The 18,789-nt window shown below is 66.2% G+C and overlaps 2 protein-coding genes across 7 annotated transcripts in view; one reads left to right on the forward strand and one right to left on the reverse strand.

Moving 5' to 3' along the window:
• The window catches only part of PRR36 (proline rich 36), a 20,165-nt gene continuing 1,376 nt past the window's right edge, over positions 1 to 18,789 (forward strand). The window contains exons 1-6 of one of the 3 annotated variants that reach the window (XM_037018231.2): positions 1 to 121; positions 687 to 961; positions 1,073 to 1,172; positions 1,411 to 1,523; positions 1,617 to 3,683; positions 3,921 to 4,758. In XM_037018231.2, coding sequence (XP_036874126.2) covers positions 694 to 961; positions 1,073 to 1,172; positions 1,411 to 1,523; positions 1,617 to 3,683; positions 3,921 to 4,438 — 3,066 coding nt within the window. In that variant the 5' untranslated portion in view covers positions 1 to 121; positions 687 to 693 and the 3' untranslated portion in view covers positions 4,439 to 4,758. Of the gene's footprint in view, positions 122 to 270; positions 402 to 686; positions 962 to 1,072; positions 1,173 to 1,410; positions 1,524 to 1,616; positions 3,684 to 3,920; positions 4,759 to 18,789 lie in introns of those variants that run through there. The other 2 variants (XM_037018228.2, XM_037018232.2) reach the window with 2 other exon arrangements.
• EVI5L (ecotropic viral integration site 5 like) overlaps positions 6,984 to 18,789 on the reverse strand; it is a 26,034-nt gene continuing 14,228 nt past the window's right edge. For 2 of the 4 annotated variants that reach the window (XM_037018235.2, XM_037018233.2), the window contains exons 8-20: positions 18,678 to 18,767; positions 17,454 to 17,551; positions 17,311 to 17,371; positions 14,365 to 14,418; positions 13,505 to 13,537; positions 12,358 to 12,498; positions 10,750 to 10,878; positions 9,380 to 9,520; positions 9,148 to 9,303; positions 8,909 to 9,055; positions 8,736 to 8,831; positions 8,562 to 8,657; positions 6,984 to 8,448 (exon numbers count right to left, since the gene is read on the reverse strand). In XM_037018235.2, coding sequence (XP_036874130.1) covers positions 8,170 to 8,448; positions 8,562 to 8,657; positions 8,736 to 8,831; positions 8,909 to 9,055; positions 9,148 to 9,303; positions 9,380 to 9,520; positions 10,750 to 10,878; positions 12,358 to 12,498; positions 13,505 to 13,537; positions 14,365 to 14,418; positions 17,311 to 17,371; positions 17,454 to 17,551; positions 18,678 to 18,767 — 1,521 coding nt within the window. In that variant the 3' untranslated portion in view covers positions 6,984 to 8,169. The remainder of the gene's footprint in view (positions 8,449 to 8,561; positions 8,658 to 8,735; positions 8,832 to 8,908; positions 9,056 to 9,147; positions 9,304 to 9,379; positions 9,521 to 10,749; positions 10,879 to 12,357; positions 12,499 to 13,504; positions 13,538 to 14,364; positions 14,419 to 17,310; positions 17,372 to 17,453; positions 17,552 to 18,677; positions 18,768 to 18,789) is intronic. The other 2 variants (XM_037018236.2, XM_037018234.2) reach the window with 1 other exon arrangement.

The raw sequence follows: 18,789 nt of genomic DNA on the forward strand, positions 1-18,789 counted from the left end.
CACGCGCCCGCGGCTCCCCGCTTGCAGCCCGCCGCCCCCTCCCCTCGCCCGCCCGGCGCCCGCGGCCTCCCAGCCCCACCCCAGAAGACCGGAGCAGAGCGGCGGGCGGCTGGAGCCCGAGGTGAGCGCGGCGCGAGCAGGTGGAGGCGGCGGCCTGGACCCGGGTTCGGCGGGGGGCGGGGACGCGCCCGGGACGCGGCTCTTTGTCTCCCCGAGCCTGTTCGCGGGCAGCGGGGCCTCTACTCCTCCAGGCAGGTGCCTGCATCCCGCGGGGAGGCCCGGGGAGCGCGCTGGAGGCTGGCAACGGGACCCGGCCGTGAGCGTCCGGTCCTCCATCTGGAGCCTGTGGCATCATACCCCTTTCTCGAGTCTGGTGGCCTGGGTCTCGGAGGGGCCGAGGGGTAGGGGCGTGGATCTCGGGCCCTGAAAGGGAGCAGAGGCGGTGGGCTGCGGCGGGCAGGGCCTCTCCACTTTGGGGGAGGACCGCGGGGGTGGGACCTGGGGACAACAGCCCTGAGCAGCTGAGCTGGTGAGCAGGTGGGTGGCTGAGGGGGGAGGGAAGTGGATCCGGGCTGGGGCTTGGATGCCCATGGGTGGCGACGCTGGGGAAGTGCCAGTGGGGTGCCAGGGCTCGGGCTCCTGCGGTCAGAGCAGCGGTCTGATGCTGATCTCTGCCTCCCCGGCAGGTGCGGCATGGACAAGAGGGACAAGGCCAGGGCTGGGGCCACCGCGCGGACGCCGGCTTCTCGCCCTCCTGGCCTTCCGACCCCCAGACCCCCAGGGTCCCCCCGACCCCCTCCCCCAGTAACCAGCGCGGCCCTCCGAGTTCTGGGAGCCGCGGGAGCTGCGGGGCGAGGGCCCCTGGCTGAGCGAGCTGGGGGCGTCCGGGCAGCCGTCGTCCCAGAGACTGCTTCCCGGGTGGGACCAACGCGGAGCGCCGGGACCGGCCCCCGGAGCCCGGGTACCGGCCCCTTTCCCCGATTCGGACGCCACTTTCCTACCCCCTTTCTTTCTGAGGCCCCAGTTTCCCGCCCGTCTCCTGGCATGGTCTTGACTCGTCTTCTACCCGCAGCCTCCAGGCCCCCGGTGGCTGGGAGAGGGGAGCGGCCCCCTGCCAAGACCCCCAGCCCGGCCTCTGTCTCTAGCCCGGGGCGTTCCAGCGGCACCGCCAGGTAACACGCCTCCTCTCCCCTAGTCCCTTAGCCAAGGGTTAGTGTCACTATCTGGAACCTTTTAATTCTGCACTTGAATTGGGGCGTGGGAGCCGTTGCACGTCAGTGGGCGCCAGTGGAAAGCCATTAATGGCCCGCAGGAGCCCATATGCCTCATTTCACAGACGGGATAATGTAAACTTGGGAGAGGAAGCAGGGGCGGGAGCTCTGCCCTGAGCGCGTTCCCTCCTGTCCCCAGGGGAGGCCCTCTTGGGCAGAAGGGGCTCCGGCCCCAAGCTGAGGATGCTGCGGCCAGAGGAAAAGCCCCAGAAGCGCCCAGAAGGAGCGCCCTGAGCGCCGCGGCACGGAGAGGTAGGCGGCCTGGGGAGGAGCGGGGTTCCTGGGCAGTGAGAGGCATCAGCCGGGAAAGATCGGTGACCGTTCGGCCTTCTGCTTTGTCCCCAGACTTACCGGGGCCCCCTCCAGGCACCTCTTCCCCGGCCATCTCCCGTCGGTCCCGGGCTGCGGGCGCTGAGGTGGGTCTCCCCCGAGCAGCCCCGAGTGCTCGGCCGCGGCCTCCGAACGAGGCCCCCAAGAAATCAGTGGGCAGCGCCCCGGAGCGCAGCACAGTGGAGCCGAGCGCCGCCGCCAGAAGGCGACCCAGCGCCGGCGGGGGCCTCCAGAGGCCAGCTTCGCGCCCCCCGGCCTCCAGCGCCACTCCTCTGTCCTCTCCAGCCCGCTCTGGGGCCTCGCTCGCAGGAACACCCCGCGTTCCGGGGCATTCTTCGCAGTCCAAGTCGAAAGGGCAGCAGGTTCTGCGCCCCCCACAGGCCACGCCCCCAAGGAGGAGCTCAGTCCCCGGGCCTCGACCCTCTACTCCTTCGACCATACCCCCTCCGCCAGGTTTGCCCGCACAGCCGGCACCACCTCCCCTCACCACAGCCACTGGCCTGCCAGACACGCTCCCGCCCTCGCCTCCGACCACGCCCCCCTCGACACTACCCTGCCCTTTGGCCACGCCCTTTATACTAGCCCCTCCTCCCTCAGCTACATTCTCTCTTCAGACCCTCCCCTCCCCTCCAGCCACACCCCCTCTTCAGGCTCCACCCACACATCAGGGTGCCTCCTTTCCGGACTTGCCCGCCTCTCCTTCGGCCACTTTTCTGGTTCCATTCTCTCCATCAGTGGCGCCCCCTCCGCAAAGTATGACCCCCACCCACTCTTCTGTTTTGCCCCCTCTTCCGACACCGCGTTCTCCCTTGACCACACCCACTCCGCCGTCCTTTTCCGCTTTAACCACGCCTCCTCAGCGGGATAGTCCTGTCCTGTCTCCGCCCCCTCTTCAGACTCCGCCCTGTGCACTGGCCACGCCTCCAACGCAGGACCCTCCTCTGGCCACATTCCCTTCGCAAGCCTCTCTGACCAGCCTCTCTCCGCAGGGTCCCCTGTGCTCTACGTCGGTCTTGCCCTCGCTGTCTCTGCAGGCTCCTCCCTCTCCCCTTGCCACGCCCCCTCTACAAATCCCGCCTCTGGCCATGCCTCACTCACAGACACCGTCTCCTCTGACCACACCTCTTCCAGCCCTGCCCTCTCCCCAGACTCTGCCCCCTACACAGACCCCAACACCTCTGCAGGCCATTCCGTCTTCAGCCGAGGCCCCTCTGCAGGCTCCTCCTTCTCCTCTTACCCTGGACACGCCCCCTTACCCAGCCCCACCGTGTTTGGCCTTGCCCCCTCTTCAGGTCCCTCCCTCCTCCATGGCCGCATCCCCTCCTGAGGGTCCACATTGCCTGGCCTTGCCCTCTGTGCAGTCCCCTCCCTCTCCCCCTGCCTCACCCCCTCTGCAGGTCTCTCCCCTCCCCATGACCTCGCCTCCTCTACAGACCCCTCCTTCTCCCCCTATGCACGTCCCTCCCTTTCGCTTGGCCACGCCCCCTCATCAGGCCACGCCCTCCCTCCCTGCCTCAACCCCTCTGCAGGTCCCTCTCTCCCCTATGGCCACACTCCCTCCGCAGGCCCCACCTCCCTCTCCCCCTGCTTCCTCCACTCTGGAGGTCCCTCCGCAGCCCCTGGCCACGCCTCCTCCGCAGGCCCCTTCCTCTCCCCCTGCCTCCCCGACGCTGCAGGTCCCTCCGCTCCCCCTGACCACGCTCCCTTCGCAGGCCCCACCTTCCCTGGCCGCGCTCCCTTTGCAGGCATCCCCCTCTCCGCTGGCCTCACCCCCTCTGCACGCCCCACGCCGTCCCCCGACCCCAGGTCCCGATGCCCCGGTCTCGGGCCCGCGGCTGACCCTGGCGCTGGCCCCGGCTCCGCCGCCGCCGTCGCGCAGCCCATCCAGCACGCTGAGCGGCCCGGACCTAGCGGGCCACAGCAGCAGCGCCACGAGCACGCCGGAGGAGCTGCGCGGCTACGACAGCGGGCCGGAGGGCGGTGCTGCGGGCTCCCCGCCCGCCGACGCCGAGCTTGCTGCCTGCCATCCGGCCTCCTGGAGCCGCAGCCCCGCGCCGCCGCTGGCCGTTCGTGGCACCCCAGGTGAGCAGCCCTCCATGCCGCCGAGCCGAGGGGGTGAGGCGGGAGTGCAGGAAGCAGGGCTGCGGGCGAGGTGCTCCTCGGGGGCAGTGGGTCCTGAGACCGGGGCCGGGAGGGCTGGGGAGGGGTCGGAGGCGAAGCCTCTCCGCTCGGGGGCGTGGTCGTGGAGGGGCGGGGCAGGGCGCGGGCCTGCGGCGGCGGGGCTCCCACTCGGGCACAGCGTGGCCCTTCTCCCTGCAGGGGCGCCGCTTCCCTGGTCTCCCGCTGCCGGGTCGGGCTCCGCCGAGGGCCTGTGTACTATCTACGAGGCCGAAGGGCCCGAGTCGGCGCCTGCCGCCTCCGGCGTGCTGGATCCTGGGCCTGGGTCTGGCGCGGGCGGTGGGAAGGCGGCGGCGGCGGCGGCAGCGGCGGGGGTGGTCCCGCGGGGCGCAAAGCCGGCGCGCCTGGGCGAGCTGCCGCTGGGGGCGCTGCAGGCGAGCGTCGTGCAGCACCTGCTGAGCCGGACGCTGCTGCTCGCGGCAGCCGAAGGTGCCGCGGGCGGCGACGTCGGTGGGGACCCTGGGGGCTCGGGGGCCGGTGGCGTCGGGGGCGGTGCCCGGACTGCGCTCAGCGATGCTGAACTGGGCCGCTGGGCCGAACTGTTGTCTCCCCTGGACGAGTCCCGCGCCAGCATCACCTCGGTCACCAGCTTCTCCCCGGACGACGTGGCTTCCCCACAGGGTGACTGGACCGTGGTGGAGGTGGAGACCTTCCACTGAGCCAGACCGTGGGCCCACTCACTCACCCCGCCCCAGCTTTAAGATTCGCCCCTCCGATAACGCCTGTCTTAGATCCCCTACCCTCCTCCGCCAGAGTCCTGGTCTGTGGGTCGGTCTCAGCCCCCTAGAGCCCTAGAATTGTGGCCGAGGCTCCCGACCCACCCGCCTACGGCCAAGGTTCTGACTTCGAGCCCCGCCCCTTTGGCCTAGGACTCCCTCCCTTCCCTGGAGCCCCGCCCTCATCGGCCTGTGCCCCGCCCCATGTCCTGTGTTGTCAGCCGCGCGCAGCTCAGAGTTTGCAATAAAGCCTGGAAGTTGTAGCCTGGGCACCTTTGCGGTAGCCGCTGGGGCCGGGCCGGAGGCGGTGCTGGCGGCTGTGCGCGAGTAGATTGTAGCCCGGCTGAAGGCCTTGCGCACACTGGGCAGCAGCGGCTCCTGTACGGAGGATAAGACGGCACGCGAGACCGGGCAGCGGTGCGACCCGTCCAGCGCCGCGCCCCCACGTGCGTGGACGCGGGCCTTTTCCCGTCTGACGTTGGGCCAGGTGGAGCCGCACGACCGAGATGTTGAGCCAGTGTGTGGACAAAAGACCAAAACTCACTCTACAGTCCGTCAGGGGAGCCGGCGTCCCTTGGGGGTAGACACGTGGGAAGGGCTGGCTCAGGTCGGGCAAGTCTGGGGCCTTTCCTGAGGCCCCTCTTCACAATGCACAACCCCCTTACCTTCGCCACCCTGGGGTGCGTTTGGGAGGGAGGGGTAGCCCGAAAGAGGGCGACTTCGTACCCACCTTGCACCCTCCCAACTCTGGGTGCACTGCGCTCTGCTCACGGAGGAGGCTCCAGTGCAGAAGGCAGGCCTGTAGCAGGGCCCGAGATTCGTCAGGAGGACCCAGTATAGGGCCTAGGGCCCCGCCAAGGATTTCGTGTCCCTAGGGGGCTGACTGTGCCGTGTGGGGTCTTTGGGGAAGTAGCCTCGCCTAAGGCTGGGTGGGAGACCAGGTAGTCTGCCCATTGCCCCTCCTCACCAGGTGTCCTCTCCGTGCCCCTTTCTGCCTGCCAATCCATGGGCCTCACCTTTTCTCCCAACTTAGCATGTCCTCTGCAAGCCCCTCAGGCAGGCGTCCTCGCCTGTGGCTCACAGTGAAGGTCTTCACAGTCATCCTCTGTCCCCATATATCTCCCCATCTGAATTCCTTGCCCTTCCTTCCAAGGCCCAGTTACCTTGACCATGGACCCCCTTTGCCCAAGCCCAGCCCAGGCCCTTTATCCCAAGTTCCCCTACAGGAAACATCCTCTAGCCCTTTCTGCCTTAAGGGTCTTCTGCTTCATAGCAAGAATGATAGAGGCCAGTGGGGACCACAGCCCCCAGGGCAGGTGAAAGGACAGGGTATGACCCCGTGTTAGGCCCGTAGCCCTGTTTCTGCCCCCAGACCCAGTCCCCGAAGTCCACTCTAGCCAGGTTTCTGTCAGACACAGATCACCAAGTCCTGCCTGTCCCCACCCAAGATATGGCCACCTCCCAGCCTGGGGTCACAGGAGACAATTGGCTCTGTCCCACTGGGGCCCTGCCACTGCCACCCTGGGAGCCGGTGTGTGCAGGAAGCAAGCTCCATGGGGGAACCCCACAAAGGACGCTGCCTCTGGGCCTCCTTCCCCCAGGGAAGCCTCCACTCATTGCTCCCACCGCCCAGCTTAGTTTGGACTCTGCCCTGGCATCACTGACCCCCCAACTGTGGTCCCCTTACCTAAGCTCTCCCTGGCTCCCCGGTGCCCTCAGTTCAAAGCACAAACTGTGGCTCCAGAGCAGAGAAGTCAGTTCCTGGTATGGCCATGTCCACTCTCTCCTGTTCCTCATCACAGGACATCATGTGTCCCCTGCTGGTCCCTGCCTCATCTGGCTTTATGCTTTTGCCCTTGGATCCGGCTCCAACACCTTAGCCTCTTACAGGAAGCTTTCCCTGATCCCCCAACACTTCACACGCTAGCGCGTAGGCTCAGCCCCGACCCCCACCCCACGTCTGTCTCTGCTGCACTGGGAGTCCCTCAGAACCAGGCACGGAAGAAGAGCACCCTGAAGGCTTCAGTGAACGTGTGCTGAATGAATACAACCAGATCCTGCACCTTCCTGAAGCTCCAAGACCTCACACTCCCCATTGTCTCTCAGGGGAAGCCCAAGCTGAGTCACCCCAGTGGGAATCATGCCCCCAACCCACTCCTCCCCACCCATCTCCAGAGCCACCCTTCTGCAAATGCATGCTGGAAGGATCCGTCTGGCATCCTGACCTCTGGGGTCCTCTTTGACGTGCTCCCCCCCCAGCCCCCACACTTGCTCCCACCCCTCAGTGAATGTCCTGCTTTCCTCTCCATGCTGCCTCCATCCCGGGCAGCCTCTCAGCACCCTAGCTGGCCTGCTGTGACCTTTGCCCCTGATTCTCTTAGATGGAAGGAGGCTCCCAAGGGCGAGGACAGCCCACTGGCTTTGCAGGAAAGGGGCTGGGGACCCGGTCTGCTTGCAGTTCCTCCAGGCACTCCACACTCAGTGTCCCTTATCTGTGACTGTGTAAATACACTTTATTTTCCGTCTTTCCCACCTGGGCAACATGTGGAGTGTGAACAGGCAGTGTGCAAAATGGTGGTGGGCAGTGTGGGAGCACATAGGAGAGCCCCAAGATGCCCACTCTGGTCTCCAGACATTGTAACACTGAGGAGTGGGTGACCAGGAAGGGGGGCTGAGCATGGGTCCCCACCCCAGGGGGCGCCATGGAGACTGCTTGTGGCGCTGCTGCTCGAGGCTTCAGGAGCACCAGGGGTCAGCCCCGGGGGTCACGAGGCGGGGGTGGGGGTGGGGGTTTGGGGACATCGCTGGACTTTGGCACCGTTCTCAGCTCTGACTCCATAGAGGCCCCAGGGCCAGCAGGGGCAGGCGAGGGCAGGCAGCTCCCTGGGGGAGCCTCCTTCCCTGGGCTTGGCCCTGACCCTGGCTGGAGAGCGAGGCTAGGGGCACAGGAAGGGGAGCGGGGGCTGAGGGCCCCTGCAGAGAGGCTAGCCTGGGTCAGGGAGCCCTTCCATCGCTGGCCAAGACGGTGCGACGGGGGCATCTCACAGAGGAAGATGTGGGGCGCTGGGGAGAGGGGATGTCTTCACTTCCTCGCAGCTGCTCTGGGCCCCAGAAGCAGAGACAGTCGCTGCCCTGGCCTGGGCTGCTTCCCACCAGCCGCGCACACCCTGGTGCCTTGCACACAGTAGGGGGGCTTTGGTTTCTGCTGCAGGGGCCACAATGCCTGCACCAGGCAGGAAAGCCCAGCCTGGCCGTGTGTCCCCTGCGGCCAGGGTCCCCAGGAGCATGGTGGGAGGTACAGCCCAGCTTGGAGCTGCCCTTCTTCCTCAGGCCTCCTCTGCCTCCTAGGCCCTTACGGGCCTGGCCGCCCTTGTCCCAGAACTGCTGGAAGGAGGGAGCTTCCTGCTCATCCAGTCCCGGGACCTCTGGGGTGTCCCCTGCCCTGGCTGCTAAGAGGGGCACCCCCCCCCAGGTAACTGGGCCCGGAGGGGTCCGAACCAAGACGTGTGAACACTGCTGGGGAGGGGCGGCCTGCCGGGACCCTGTGATCCTCAGCCTCCGGCCCTACCCTCTCACCCCGCTGCGCTGGGCCCTCGGGTGGGCGTCAGTTTCTGCAGTCCAGCAGCCCGTGGACGCACAGGCAGCGGCCCCTGGCTCCGGGCGCGGGCACGGCCTCAGTTGTCCAGGCCCTGACTATAGGGTGCAGCCAGCTCGTCGGCGTCGCTGTCGGAGCTGCCCTCGCTGTCCTTGGCCGGCCGCTCCAGATGGCGGAAGAAGCGCGCGTCGCGCGGGGACAGCGGGTAGAGTGCGTCCTGCAGCGCCGCGCCCACGCCCACGCCCAGCAGCTCCTCGTCGGACGATGGCAGCGAGTCTTCGTCCAGGTGCCGCGCCAGGCTGAGCCCGTCGAAGGCCAGCGGGTCCTCGAAGGGCGGCGGACCCTTCAGCAGCCGCACCTGGGGCGGGACCGGCGCTGCAGGCGGGCACGGACGCCCCGCGGGCGGAGTCCGACCCCCGGCCTCCCCCGCTCGGCTCCCCGAGGCCCCCGCGCCCCGCCCGCGCCGCCCACCTCGGCCTTCAGCTCCTCGATCTGGTCCTTGAGCTCGCGGATGTACTGCGAGGAGTCCGAGTGGTTCAGCTGGCCCTGGATGCGGCCCTCCTCCCTCTGCGGGCGGCCAGGGCGCGCGGGGTCAGGGCGGCACCCGCCCTGGGGCCCGCCGCCCGCGCCCTTCCCGCCGCTCACCTGGATCTCCAGCTCGGCGATGCGCTGGCGCATCTCGGCCACCGCCGCCATGCTGTCCGCCTCCCTCAGGCGCACGGCCATCACTTCCTCCTTGCTCTGCGGGCGAGGGAGAGGGGAGGTCAGGCGCGCGGCGGGCCGGGGCCCCCGCAGCCAGGCCGCGGGCGGGCGCGCACCTTGCACTCTGCCTCCGCCTGCTTGCGGCGGCTTTCGCTGAGCTGCGTCTGCAGCCCCTTGTTCTGCGCCGCCAGGTACTGCAGCTTCTCCTGCAGCGCAGCGCGCTCCGCCTCCACACGGTCCAGCAGGTTCCGGTGGATGTGGTCCTGGGAGGGGGCACGCAGGGCGGGGGCGGGGTCACGGCCCGGCCGAGGGGCCCGCCCGCGATACCACGTGCCCGTCCCCAGCGCGCGGCCACCTGTGTCTCCAGCTCCACCACGCGCTGCCGCAGCTCGCGGCCCTCGGCCAGCGCCTGGGCCTCGCGCAGACGCACGCTCATCAGCTCGTCCTGCAGCTCGCCCAGTGCCATCTTCCGCGGGGACTCCTTCCAGCGGCCGCCGCGGGACAGATGGGCCTGGGGGCAGAGGCCAGGGTCAGTCCCGGCTGCAGGGCCGCCTGGAGGGCGCGCCCGGCCGCTTCGTGCGCGTCACCTGCCAGGTGTCCGACAGCTCCTGCAGCTGCAGCTTCAGCTCCCGCGCGGAGGCCACCGCCTCGCCCTCCCGCACCTTGAGTGCCTTCAGTTCCTCCTGCAGCTGCGCCACGTTGTTCTCGTCGGGCAGCGAGCTGTTCCTCTGCAGGAAGAGAAGTGATCAGAGCCCAGGGGCTGCAGAACCGGGACCCCAGCGCACATTTCCTCCGAGAGCCACCTTGGGCAGCCCTGCTGAGAGTGGGTGCACTCTGCACCCAGGAGGAGCTGGGAGCCGTCCCAGGACCACGAGAAGCAGGCCAGCACCTGCTCTGACGGGACTGTCCTAGGCTACACCCACCCCCCCATAAACGTTCCAGCCGCCCACCCGCCTGAGAACCCGAGACCCAGAACCTGTCCCAGGGGGAGCTGAGAAGCCCGCGGATTACAGCACCCTGTCCCTGCCCCCCACCCCAGGCCAGGCAGCTCCTCCCCACTGAAGGGGCTGAGGGCGTCCCAAGGGCTCAGGGGTGGGATTTGTGTTCTAGCTTCTTGGACAGAAGTCCAGCTTGCTGCCTAAGGTCCTCACTGGTCCTTGCTTGGCTCTGGGAGCTGGAGGGAGGGCCGTGGATCTACCAGGTGCCACTTCTGTCCAGTGCTGGGCTGGCTGATGAGGACTGTGAGGCAGATAGCCCCACACAAGGCTAGGGCCCAGATGCCCACCTGGGTGGGCACCCCAGATAATGCAGAGCTCCTACCAGTCTGTGAGGGGTCCTAGTGACCAGGACACTTCCCTGTTCCCCCAGGCTCTGTGGGTGTTGAGTCAATACTGAGTCAGCATGAAAGGAGTTGAGGACAGACCCAGGAGGCCTGGGGCCCCTTCAGGGCTGTAGGTGGGAGAAGGTGGCCCCGATCAGCCCCCTGGGTGCCTTTTCCATGAGAGTGGAGTCTGGGAGAGCAACGCTGACAGGCAGGGGCCTTCCCTCCCTCTCCATCCTGGAACCCAGCGCTGGGGGAGACACACAGGTGGGACATGTGTCCAGGGAGCCCAGGACAGCCACCACATGGCTGGCTGCTTGAGGCAGGCGTGCACCTCAAGGAGCTGTGCATACATGCGTGTGTGTGTGTGCCTCCAGGGCTTGGGAGGGTCTGTAAGTAAGGGCCTGATGTCCCAAGGGCCCAGACCCTAGGGGAGGCCATGTGGGAAGATGCAGAGGACAAGTGAGCCAGGGAGGCACCCCGGGCTTCTCGGCAGGGGTGGGGTGTCTGACTCCAGGCCATGCCCCACTGGCCCCCCAACCACCTCTTCTTGGCTAGGGCCTGGCCATGCCCCTCTCCAAGTGCACCCAGCAGCCTCCCAGAGTCCCCTAGTGCCCACCCGCTGCCCAGTCATACCTTCTCCATGTCTAGGACCTTGTCCTGCATCTCCCGCAGGGCCCCCAGGGTCTCCGTCTCCCGCAGCCGTGACTGTTCCAGCTCGGTCTCCAGGTGGGCCACGAAGTCTTCTGTGAGGCGCGGGTTGTCCTGGGGGCAGGCAGCCTTCCTACTAGCTGCCAGGGCCCAGGCCTTGGGCCCTCCCTGGGACCCCTGGGCTGCGAGGGGGGCTCAGGGCATGGGTAGAGGGGGTGAGGGGAGCCGACCCCCATCTTGGAGGCTCAGGTGCTCTGTGCTTAGCCTCTGCTGGGAAACCACACAGGGGACCTGGTGAAGGGGTCTGCCCCTGGCCTCGGGCTGCCTGAAGGACGCCAGTGACTGGTTCCCAGGCTCACTGTGGCTAGCGGAGGACGGGCTCTCCGAGGCACCCCTCCTGTGCATGGTCAGCGCCCAGATGTGGGTGGAGGTGCAGGCAGGGTCAGGCTAGGGTGCTCTTGCCCCCCACTTACCCTCTCTACCTCCCTCCTCTCCACCCCCCATTTCAAAATAGGATGGAGTGTGCAGGGGCCCCTTTCTTGCAGGGCATCCAGAAGCTCCTACGGCGCCCAGGTGGGGACTCCAGGGGTGACGGCTGCCGCCTGGCTCCGTGACAGAGGCCTGGCTGGTGGGCCAGGGAAGTCCCTTGGGCCAGAGCCGTGGCCTCATCTTGGTGGTTCTCTGGGAGGTGGCCTGGCCCCCTTGGCTGCCACCACTTCCACATGAGGGCCTCCTTCACAGCCTCCCACCCAGCTCCCGGGCCTGCTCACTGCCCTCGGCCGTGTGGGTCCTGTAGGCCCCTGGATACCGGCGGCCCCCCTTGGCTCAGGTGGACTCTGGGACCCACACCGACCCGGGGCCCTGCCAGGCTGTGCCTCCCCTGCGGCCTGTCCTGGAGAGAAGACCGTGCCCCAGAAGCGCCCTCTCCAGCACCTACCTGCCTCCCAGCCTCGCCTGTCTCTGCACCCTAATGGCCAGAGCTCCGGGGTGGCAGGTGAAGCCTCTGACCCCAAAGGGGGCACTGAGCGACGGTGGGGACGAGCCAGCCTTGGTTTCCCCGTTGGCCCTGCTGCCCCCGCAGCGGTGGGGTTGTAGCGCTGGCGGCACTGCCCGCAGGCCAGCAGGTAGGCGGGGCCTGAGAGCCCCCTCCGGGGCAGCGGACTACACGCCGTGCTCCAGCCCCAGGGCCCTCCCACCACTGGTCTGAGTTCCTGACCCAGGACAGACGTGGGCTGGTCCCGCGCCCCCACCCCGCCAGCTCAGACCAGACCCTCTTCTGACCGTAAAGTGTGGGGCTCCGGAGGAGGGAGCCCCCTCTCCTGTCCCTCATCTCAGCTGCTCTCCTGGAGAGCTGGCCCTTGGGAGACTCCAGGGCTCCCCCAAGGGACCACAGCCGCCTCAGCGGAGGGCGGGAGCCCTGCAGGGAGCCTGGTTACCGGGGGCCCCCGTGCTGAGGCTAAGGGCGAAACTGCACCCACTCTGAGTGGCCCCCAACTCCCCGCTTTCGCCGCAGCCCCCCCAAAGTAACGGGAAGGCTTATCGCGAACTGGCGCAGGAGCCCGGAAGGTAGCCGGGCGCGGGCCGGCCTCGTACCTGCCGCTCCTGCAGCTGCCGGATGGTGGTCTGCGCCCTCTGCAGGTCCTCGGCCGCCGAGCTGCACTGCTGCCGTACCACCGCCAGCTCCCGCTTGATGACGTAGTTCTCCTCGGCCTCCTGCGCCCGTGTCACCTGCCCCTGAGCACAGCGGGGACGGGTGCCGTGACCCTCTGCTCACACCCCAGGCCCTGCCTCGGGCCCGCCTTCGGGGGAGGCCCGGAGAGCGGGAGGTGAGCTGAAGGGCGAGGGGCGAGCCTCCCGCACTCAGAGCCTGGGATGGGGTGCCTCATCGGGCCTGAGCACGTGGGTGGGGAGGCAGGGGCAGGACACCGGGAAGAGCCTGGAGGGGCAGACCCGCCCTGGGCCCAGGCTCTGGGGGCTTAAATGGAGACGGGAAGCGCCTTCCGCTCCCCGCTCCTGGCTCTTGGCCTCTGTCTCGAGTGAGGAGAAACAGTGGTTATCTAGGGCCGACGGCAGCGCGGAGGCCTGGCCCTCCCTGCTGGTGAGGGTGGGGGCCTGCCCGGCCAAGGCTGGGAGGGGGAAATACACCGCTCCTGGACACCCCCTGCAGTTCTGGCCGACGGGGCCCTCACCTGCCCGGGCTAAGAGCACCCCCCAGCCTCATCCTATCACCACACCCAATTTGGGCCCCCCAATCCCAGGCTCAGAGCCACTGGGTGGCAGGCAGAAGTTTCCAGATAAAGCCATTCAAGATGAGGCAGTAGCAGAAGCAGATAAGAGAAGTTGGCAGGCTTGCAGGTAGAAGCAGAGAGGGGCACGAGGGCGGGGAGTGTGTGTGTGTGTGTGTGTGTGTGTGTGTGTGTGTGTGTGTGTGCGCGCGCGCGCGCGCAGTGCACACACCAGGGCCTGTCGCTGATGCACCCTCAGGGTCCCCTGGAGGTCACAGGTGTTCTGTACATGTGCATGTAGCCCAGACGCACCCACATGCACCCTGCTTTCACACGCTCTCCCCTCCCCCCAGGGCAGCCTGTCTCCCCTGTGAAGCGGTCCCCAGGCACCCCCATGCGCAACGCCAGGCCTGCCCCCCTCGCCCCCTGTGGCAGCGGCTGGGGAAGGAGTGCCTCCTGGTGTCGTGTCCCTGGCCAGGAAGGAGGAGGGAAGGGGAGACGAAAAGCTACAGTACCTGGATTAACCTATCAGCCAGAGCAGCGCTCTCCTACCCGGCGAGGGGTCCGAGTGACAGGGGGAGGAGGCAGAGCAGAAGGCGCGGGGACAGGAGAGGGGGAGACAGACAAGAACCACTCGTCACTAATGCGCTGGACTACTTCTAGAAGCAGGGGTGGGAGGAGTGGGCCCGGAGACCCAGAGAACCAGCAGGAGAGGACCCAGAGGTCCAAGCCAGAGCAGCTCCGTCCTGGGGAGGGGTCTGCGTGCCGCGGGGAGGGGCCTGCCCCTCGGGACTGGCCGGCCAGATGAGCGCCCTGGCCCTCACGCTGGAGCAAGGGGGAGCCATCCAGGGTGACGGCAGGGTGGCCGCCCTGGGCCGCAGGGTGTGTTCCAGTTGGGAGGCGGAACCAGCCTCCAGGCGTTGGGGAAGGAAATGGGGCCCACCTTTACCCCATCTTTCAAAACAGGTCGGGGCCAGGGCCGTGGCGGTGGCACCCCACCCTGGTGCCGGTGGCAAGGCCACTCCCCCCGCTGCTCTGAGTCTCCTTTCTCTTGAGGGTGAGGCTTCCAAATTACAGGGTGGGGTGCGTCGTGGCCCAGTTCCGGGGCCCCTCAGTCAAGGAAGCAGTTCTGCCTCCTTCCCCAACCCGGGCAGCCTGGGGGTGGGGGGGGACATGGGACACAGGTGGATTGTGGAGTTTTCAGCTGACCAACCTCAAGGGACGTTTCCCCGGGGCCCCAGTTATCCGGCAGCCCAAATCTAGGAGGGGCTCAGGGAGGGCCCGCGGGATCTGCACCCTGCTCCTCAGCCCGCCGGTTCTGGCTGCTGGGTGCTGCCTGGGGCCTGGGGATCCAGGCTGGTGCCAAGCCCCTCACCTTCTCCAAGGTCTCTATCCGCTGTTTCAGGAGCCGGTTCTCCGTCCGAAGCCTCTGTGGGGGGACGGGGGAGAGGGTGTCAGAGCTCCCTCCCACTCATGTACACACGGTGTGTGTCTGTCCCCTCTGTCCCCTCGGGGGCCTGGCCACCTCCAGGCAGGATGCAGCCAGCGTCTTATGTTCTGGGTCAGTGATTCCAGAAAACAGGGCCAATTCCTTCCCAACGGCTCACCAGATTTATTTTTAAAAAACAAACCTTATAATGTGATGGCTTCAATGGATGTGCACTCTGTCGGGGGGGGGCAGTGAGCACCCCCACCCACCTTGGGAGTCTGTTTCTACCCCGCGCTTGGGCCTGTCGGGGGCCAATATGGCGCCTACCACAGGGCAGAGGTCTCTCATTTTGGGGGGAAGACAGTCCCCCCCCCACCGCCCCTGATGGCTTTGCTTCAAGCTCCCGGGTTAAATTCAGTTATCCGACAAACTGCTCTTGGCATTTGGGTCCAGGCGAGGGGGGACTTGCTGATCACTCATGCTTCTGTTGGGCGGACAGCTCAATTTCTGTGAGCCACTGAGTGCCAGCTCTGCACGACACTTGTCACTCGCCCTGGCCTTGGTCGGTTCTGGCACTTCTCTCCCTGGCTCTGGCTTTTCCTCCTGCTCTGACGGATTCGGGTTAGGCATCTGTGTTTCTGCACCCCCCATGGCCCTTTGGGAAGCAGGTAAGGTTTGTATATGCCCTGCACCTAGTCCCAGCGGAGGTCCCCTTAAGAAGTAGGTACATAAATAGTTCGGGTCAGCAGAGTAGTGAGGGTCCCACCTCCCTGGGGATCACACATAGACCAGTTCCTGGTTTCTCCCAGGGAGAAGAAGGGGATGGAAACACCCAAGACACTCCCAGGAAGCAACTGCGGTCAGAGAGAATAGCAGACTTGATTGATGGTCATCGACGCATGTCATGGGTTGGGGAAACTGAGTCAGGGCTGTATCCAGCTCAGGTCTCTGGCACATCTGGAAGCCAGAGCCCTGACATCTGGCCCTTGGATTGCTCTCCCCTCTCTGGCCTCAACCAACCACTGCCTAAGCACAGAAAGCCTTGGGTGGGGGAGTCAGATACACCCGACTGACAGCACACCTCTCCTGCTCACTCCAGATGGAAGACAGGGGTGAACAAGGACTCGGGGGGCTGTGTGCAAATTGGCCTTCTTTTTTTCTTTTAAATGTGCTGTATTTTCGATGCCTTGACATCCTGTGGCCTTGCTGCTCCTGGGGAGTCTACCCTCCCAGGGCTAGCTAGTTCCTAGAGATAGTGAACAACCGCCTGCCAGCCTCTCACACACAGACCAGCCCATCCGAAGCCCACACCCCACCCGCCTCCCTATCTGACTCTCACACTCCCAGCCAAGAGTTCCCCTATCTTAAACGTCCCAGGATAATTAGGGACCACTCCTATAGCTCAGAGCTGGCAGAAATTATTCAAACCAGCCCGTGCTAAACTCGCTCACACTTGCTCACACTGCCTGGCCCCTGCCTTCCTGTGGAAAGTGCAGTAAAGACTCATGCCCATGCTTTGTCTTGCCTGCCTTCTGCCTGACCCTGGGCCTCCCTGTGCACCCCGAAAGGTGAGGCGTGCCCCCTTCTCTTGGGAACTATAATAAATTTCTTCCAAAGGCAGTTGTTTCTGTGTCTGTCACCTTACCATACCTGATTAAAACAAATCCCAGGTATGTTTAAAATAGCATAAATGTGAAAGAGCAAAGGGCAGGGCCCTGGGGGAAGGCATCTGCCTGAATCCTTGAAAACCTGTGGGGCTCTCAGGCTCCTCTCATGGGAAATTTCTGGGCTTGGCATGTGGACTGAGGATCTGCTGTGTCCCCAGATACAAGTGGCCCTCGTGGTAAACAACGGGATCACGCCCTTGTCTTGTGCGTGGGCAAGATGGGCACATGTTTGGACTGGTGCATAAGTCAAGCTGCCATTCCTGAGAGAGGGAGATGCTTGAAAACTCTGGAAGACCTACAGAGAGGGCCAGGGCAGCGATGCTCTCTTTCCCCCTTAGGTAGTGGGGGCAGGTGACCCAGATTCTAATCTAGGTTCTGCCTCTGTCTCTTTGAAGAGGTGGAGATGATGATGAAAGTGGTGCTAGTGGTAATAACAGTAATAATAACTGGAACAAGTGTCACCCCCATTTTGCAGAAGGGGACACTGAGGCTCAGAGAAGTGAATTCACCTTCCTGGGTCACACAACTGGTCCTTGGTAGAGCTGGGACTTAAGCCCTGGTCTGTGGGGCTCAGCCCCAGCCACTGTGGGACTGTGCCCATGAAGAGGACAGAGCCAGGCTGGGGTCTGTTGTCATGTCTGTCCCCCTCCCTCACTGGACCGGTCTCTGCTGTGCCTCTGGCATACAGTAGGTGCTCAATCAATGCTTGTTGAGTGAATAACTAAAATCATGTGTAGAAGGATGAAAACAGAAGGAAGGGGAGGGAGGGGAGGCTGGAGAAACCACAGGTGGGCGCAGACCCTGTCCCGCCCCCACCTCGGGGCCCCCACCATCCAGGGCGGCCTTCCTGCCGCTGCAGCCCGTTCTGACACCCCGGCTGCCGTGCTTGGGCCTCCCGCGCGGCTCCCTGGACAGCCCCGCACCCTCCCCTGCCCGTTTTTACCCACAATACTTCCTGGAGTCCACACTCTCTACTTACTGGTTCCGTGGCCGTACCCCCACTACGAGGGAGCCCCACAAGGGCCGGGACCCGGCCGCCTTGCTCACCGCCGAGTCTCCAGCCCCCGGCTGCCGTCGCTCACAGGCTGGGGCGGGCGGAGGGCGGACCCCTCGGCGGCAGAGGCCGGGTAGCGCGGGGCAGGGCCGCCCCCTAGCGGCCGCCTGCCCCACAGCGGGAGGACGCTTCCCGGGGCATTCGTCCCGGCCGCACCTCCCGGGGCCTCACCTTGATCTCGATCTGCTCCTCCATCTCCTTGCTCTTCATGGCCGCGTACTCCTTCTCCAGCCTGCGGAGGGAGGGGGGGGCTGACGAGGCTGCTCCCCTCCCGCGGGGACCCCCTTTCCGCCAGCATCCCCGCCGGCACTGACCTCTTCATCTTCTTGGGGTTGTACTTGACCTGGTACGCCTTGAGGATCAGCTTGTCCGGGCAGCTGTCGAACTGGTGCGGAATCACCCTCTGGAAGTACTGTGGGGACGGCGGCAGTCACCACATGGGGGTCCTGAACACAGGCACCGCCCTGGCCCCGGCTGCGCCCCGCTTCCCTGCAGGGGGGCCTGCGCGCTCCAGGAGGGAGGGTGGGCGGCCGCCAGTCAGCCAGGCCTGCCATGTCCTCGGTACAGGGCCCGGCCCGCTGTGGACACCCTGGCCACCGTGTGCAGAGCCAGCGGATGCGGGTGAGAAGCAGGAAGGGGCAGAAGCGGCAGCTGGCAGCCAGGACTTGGGTTTGTAGGGGAAGAGCAGGCTGCAGGAGCTGGTGAGGGCCGGCCCAGGGTGCGTGCGGTGGGCTCTGAGCACCGGGACCCTCGGGAGGAAGGGGGAGGCACGCGGATGCCCTCCGGCCGTGAGAGGAGACTGAACAGGTTGAGGAATGTGGGTGGCTGGAACCTCTGTGGTCTGCCCCCCCCCCAGCCCCCATCCCAGGGCCCCCGGGGCCCCTGCAAAGGGTTAATGCAGGCGGCTGGAGGATGCAGTTGCTGCGCCTTGAGGCCAGGCTGGCTCATGTTCCCCAGCCCAGCTGGTCCCCTCTGGCAGATGCGGACAATAGATGCCCGTGTTCGTGGACACAGCCGTGGCCTTTGTGCATTCTTTCCCAAAGCGCCAGCTGGAGGGTGCTGGGAGGGGCAGGGGCCCGCAAGATGGGTACCCGGCCGTGAGAAGCAGGGCAAGGCGGCTGGCTGGCTGCGGCTGGACGAGAGGCTGGGCCCTCGCTGGCCCAGTTGCTGGGTGGGAGACCCCACCCAGGCCTTGGGGTTTGGCTAGTACTCGCCGCCTTAGGCTCTGGGGGACCCGGAGCCGGGAGCAGGAGAGGGTGGTGTTGCCTCCCAGGGCTTGGCTTTGGCCTAGGTCTTCCTCTGTCCCTGCTGCCAGGCTGCTGGCCCTGGACTGTGTCTGGCAGAGCCCGGGGGCTCCTCAGGGCCCACGCTGGGCCCCCAGGGACCCCTTGGGGGCCAGGATAATGGGAAAGAATCAGGACGCTCAGCAGTCCTTCCTCCCTGGCATCTGGGCCCTCCCCCAGCTCTCGGGAGGGCTTGGCTTGCCCAGGTGCCCCCGATGGGGGGCAGTCCCACCCAGCCCGGTCCCCGCGGCCTACCTGGGACATGCCCTCCATGTCCAGCTGCATCAGCTCTGTCTGGTTCACCTGAAGAAGGGTGAGGCCCACCCGGAACACAATCTCCAGGCCCTGAAAGGGCACGGTTCAGTGC

This window comes from Manis javanica, chromosome 13 (genome assembly GCF_040802235.1).
Source record: "Manis javanica isolate MJ-LG chromosome 13, MJ_LKY, whole genome shotgun sequence".
Taxonomy (NCBI): domain Eukaryota; kingdom Metazoa; phylum Chordata; class Mammalia; order Pholidota; family Manidae; genus Manis; species Manis javanica.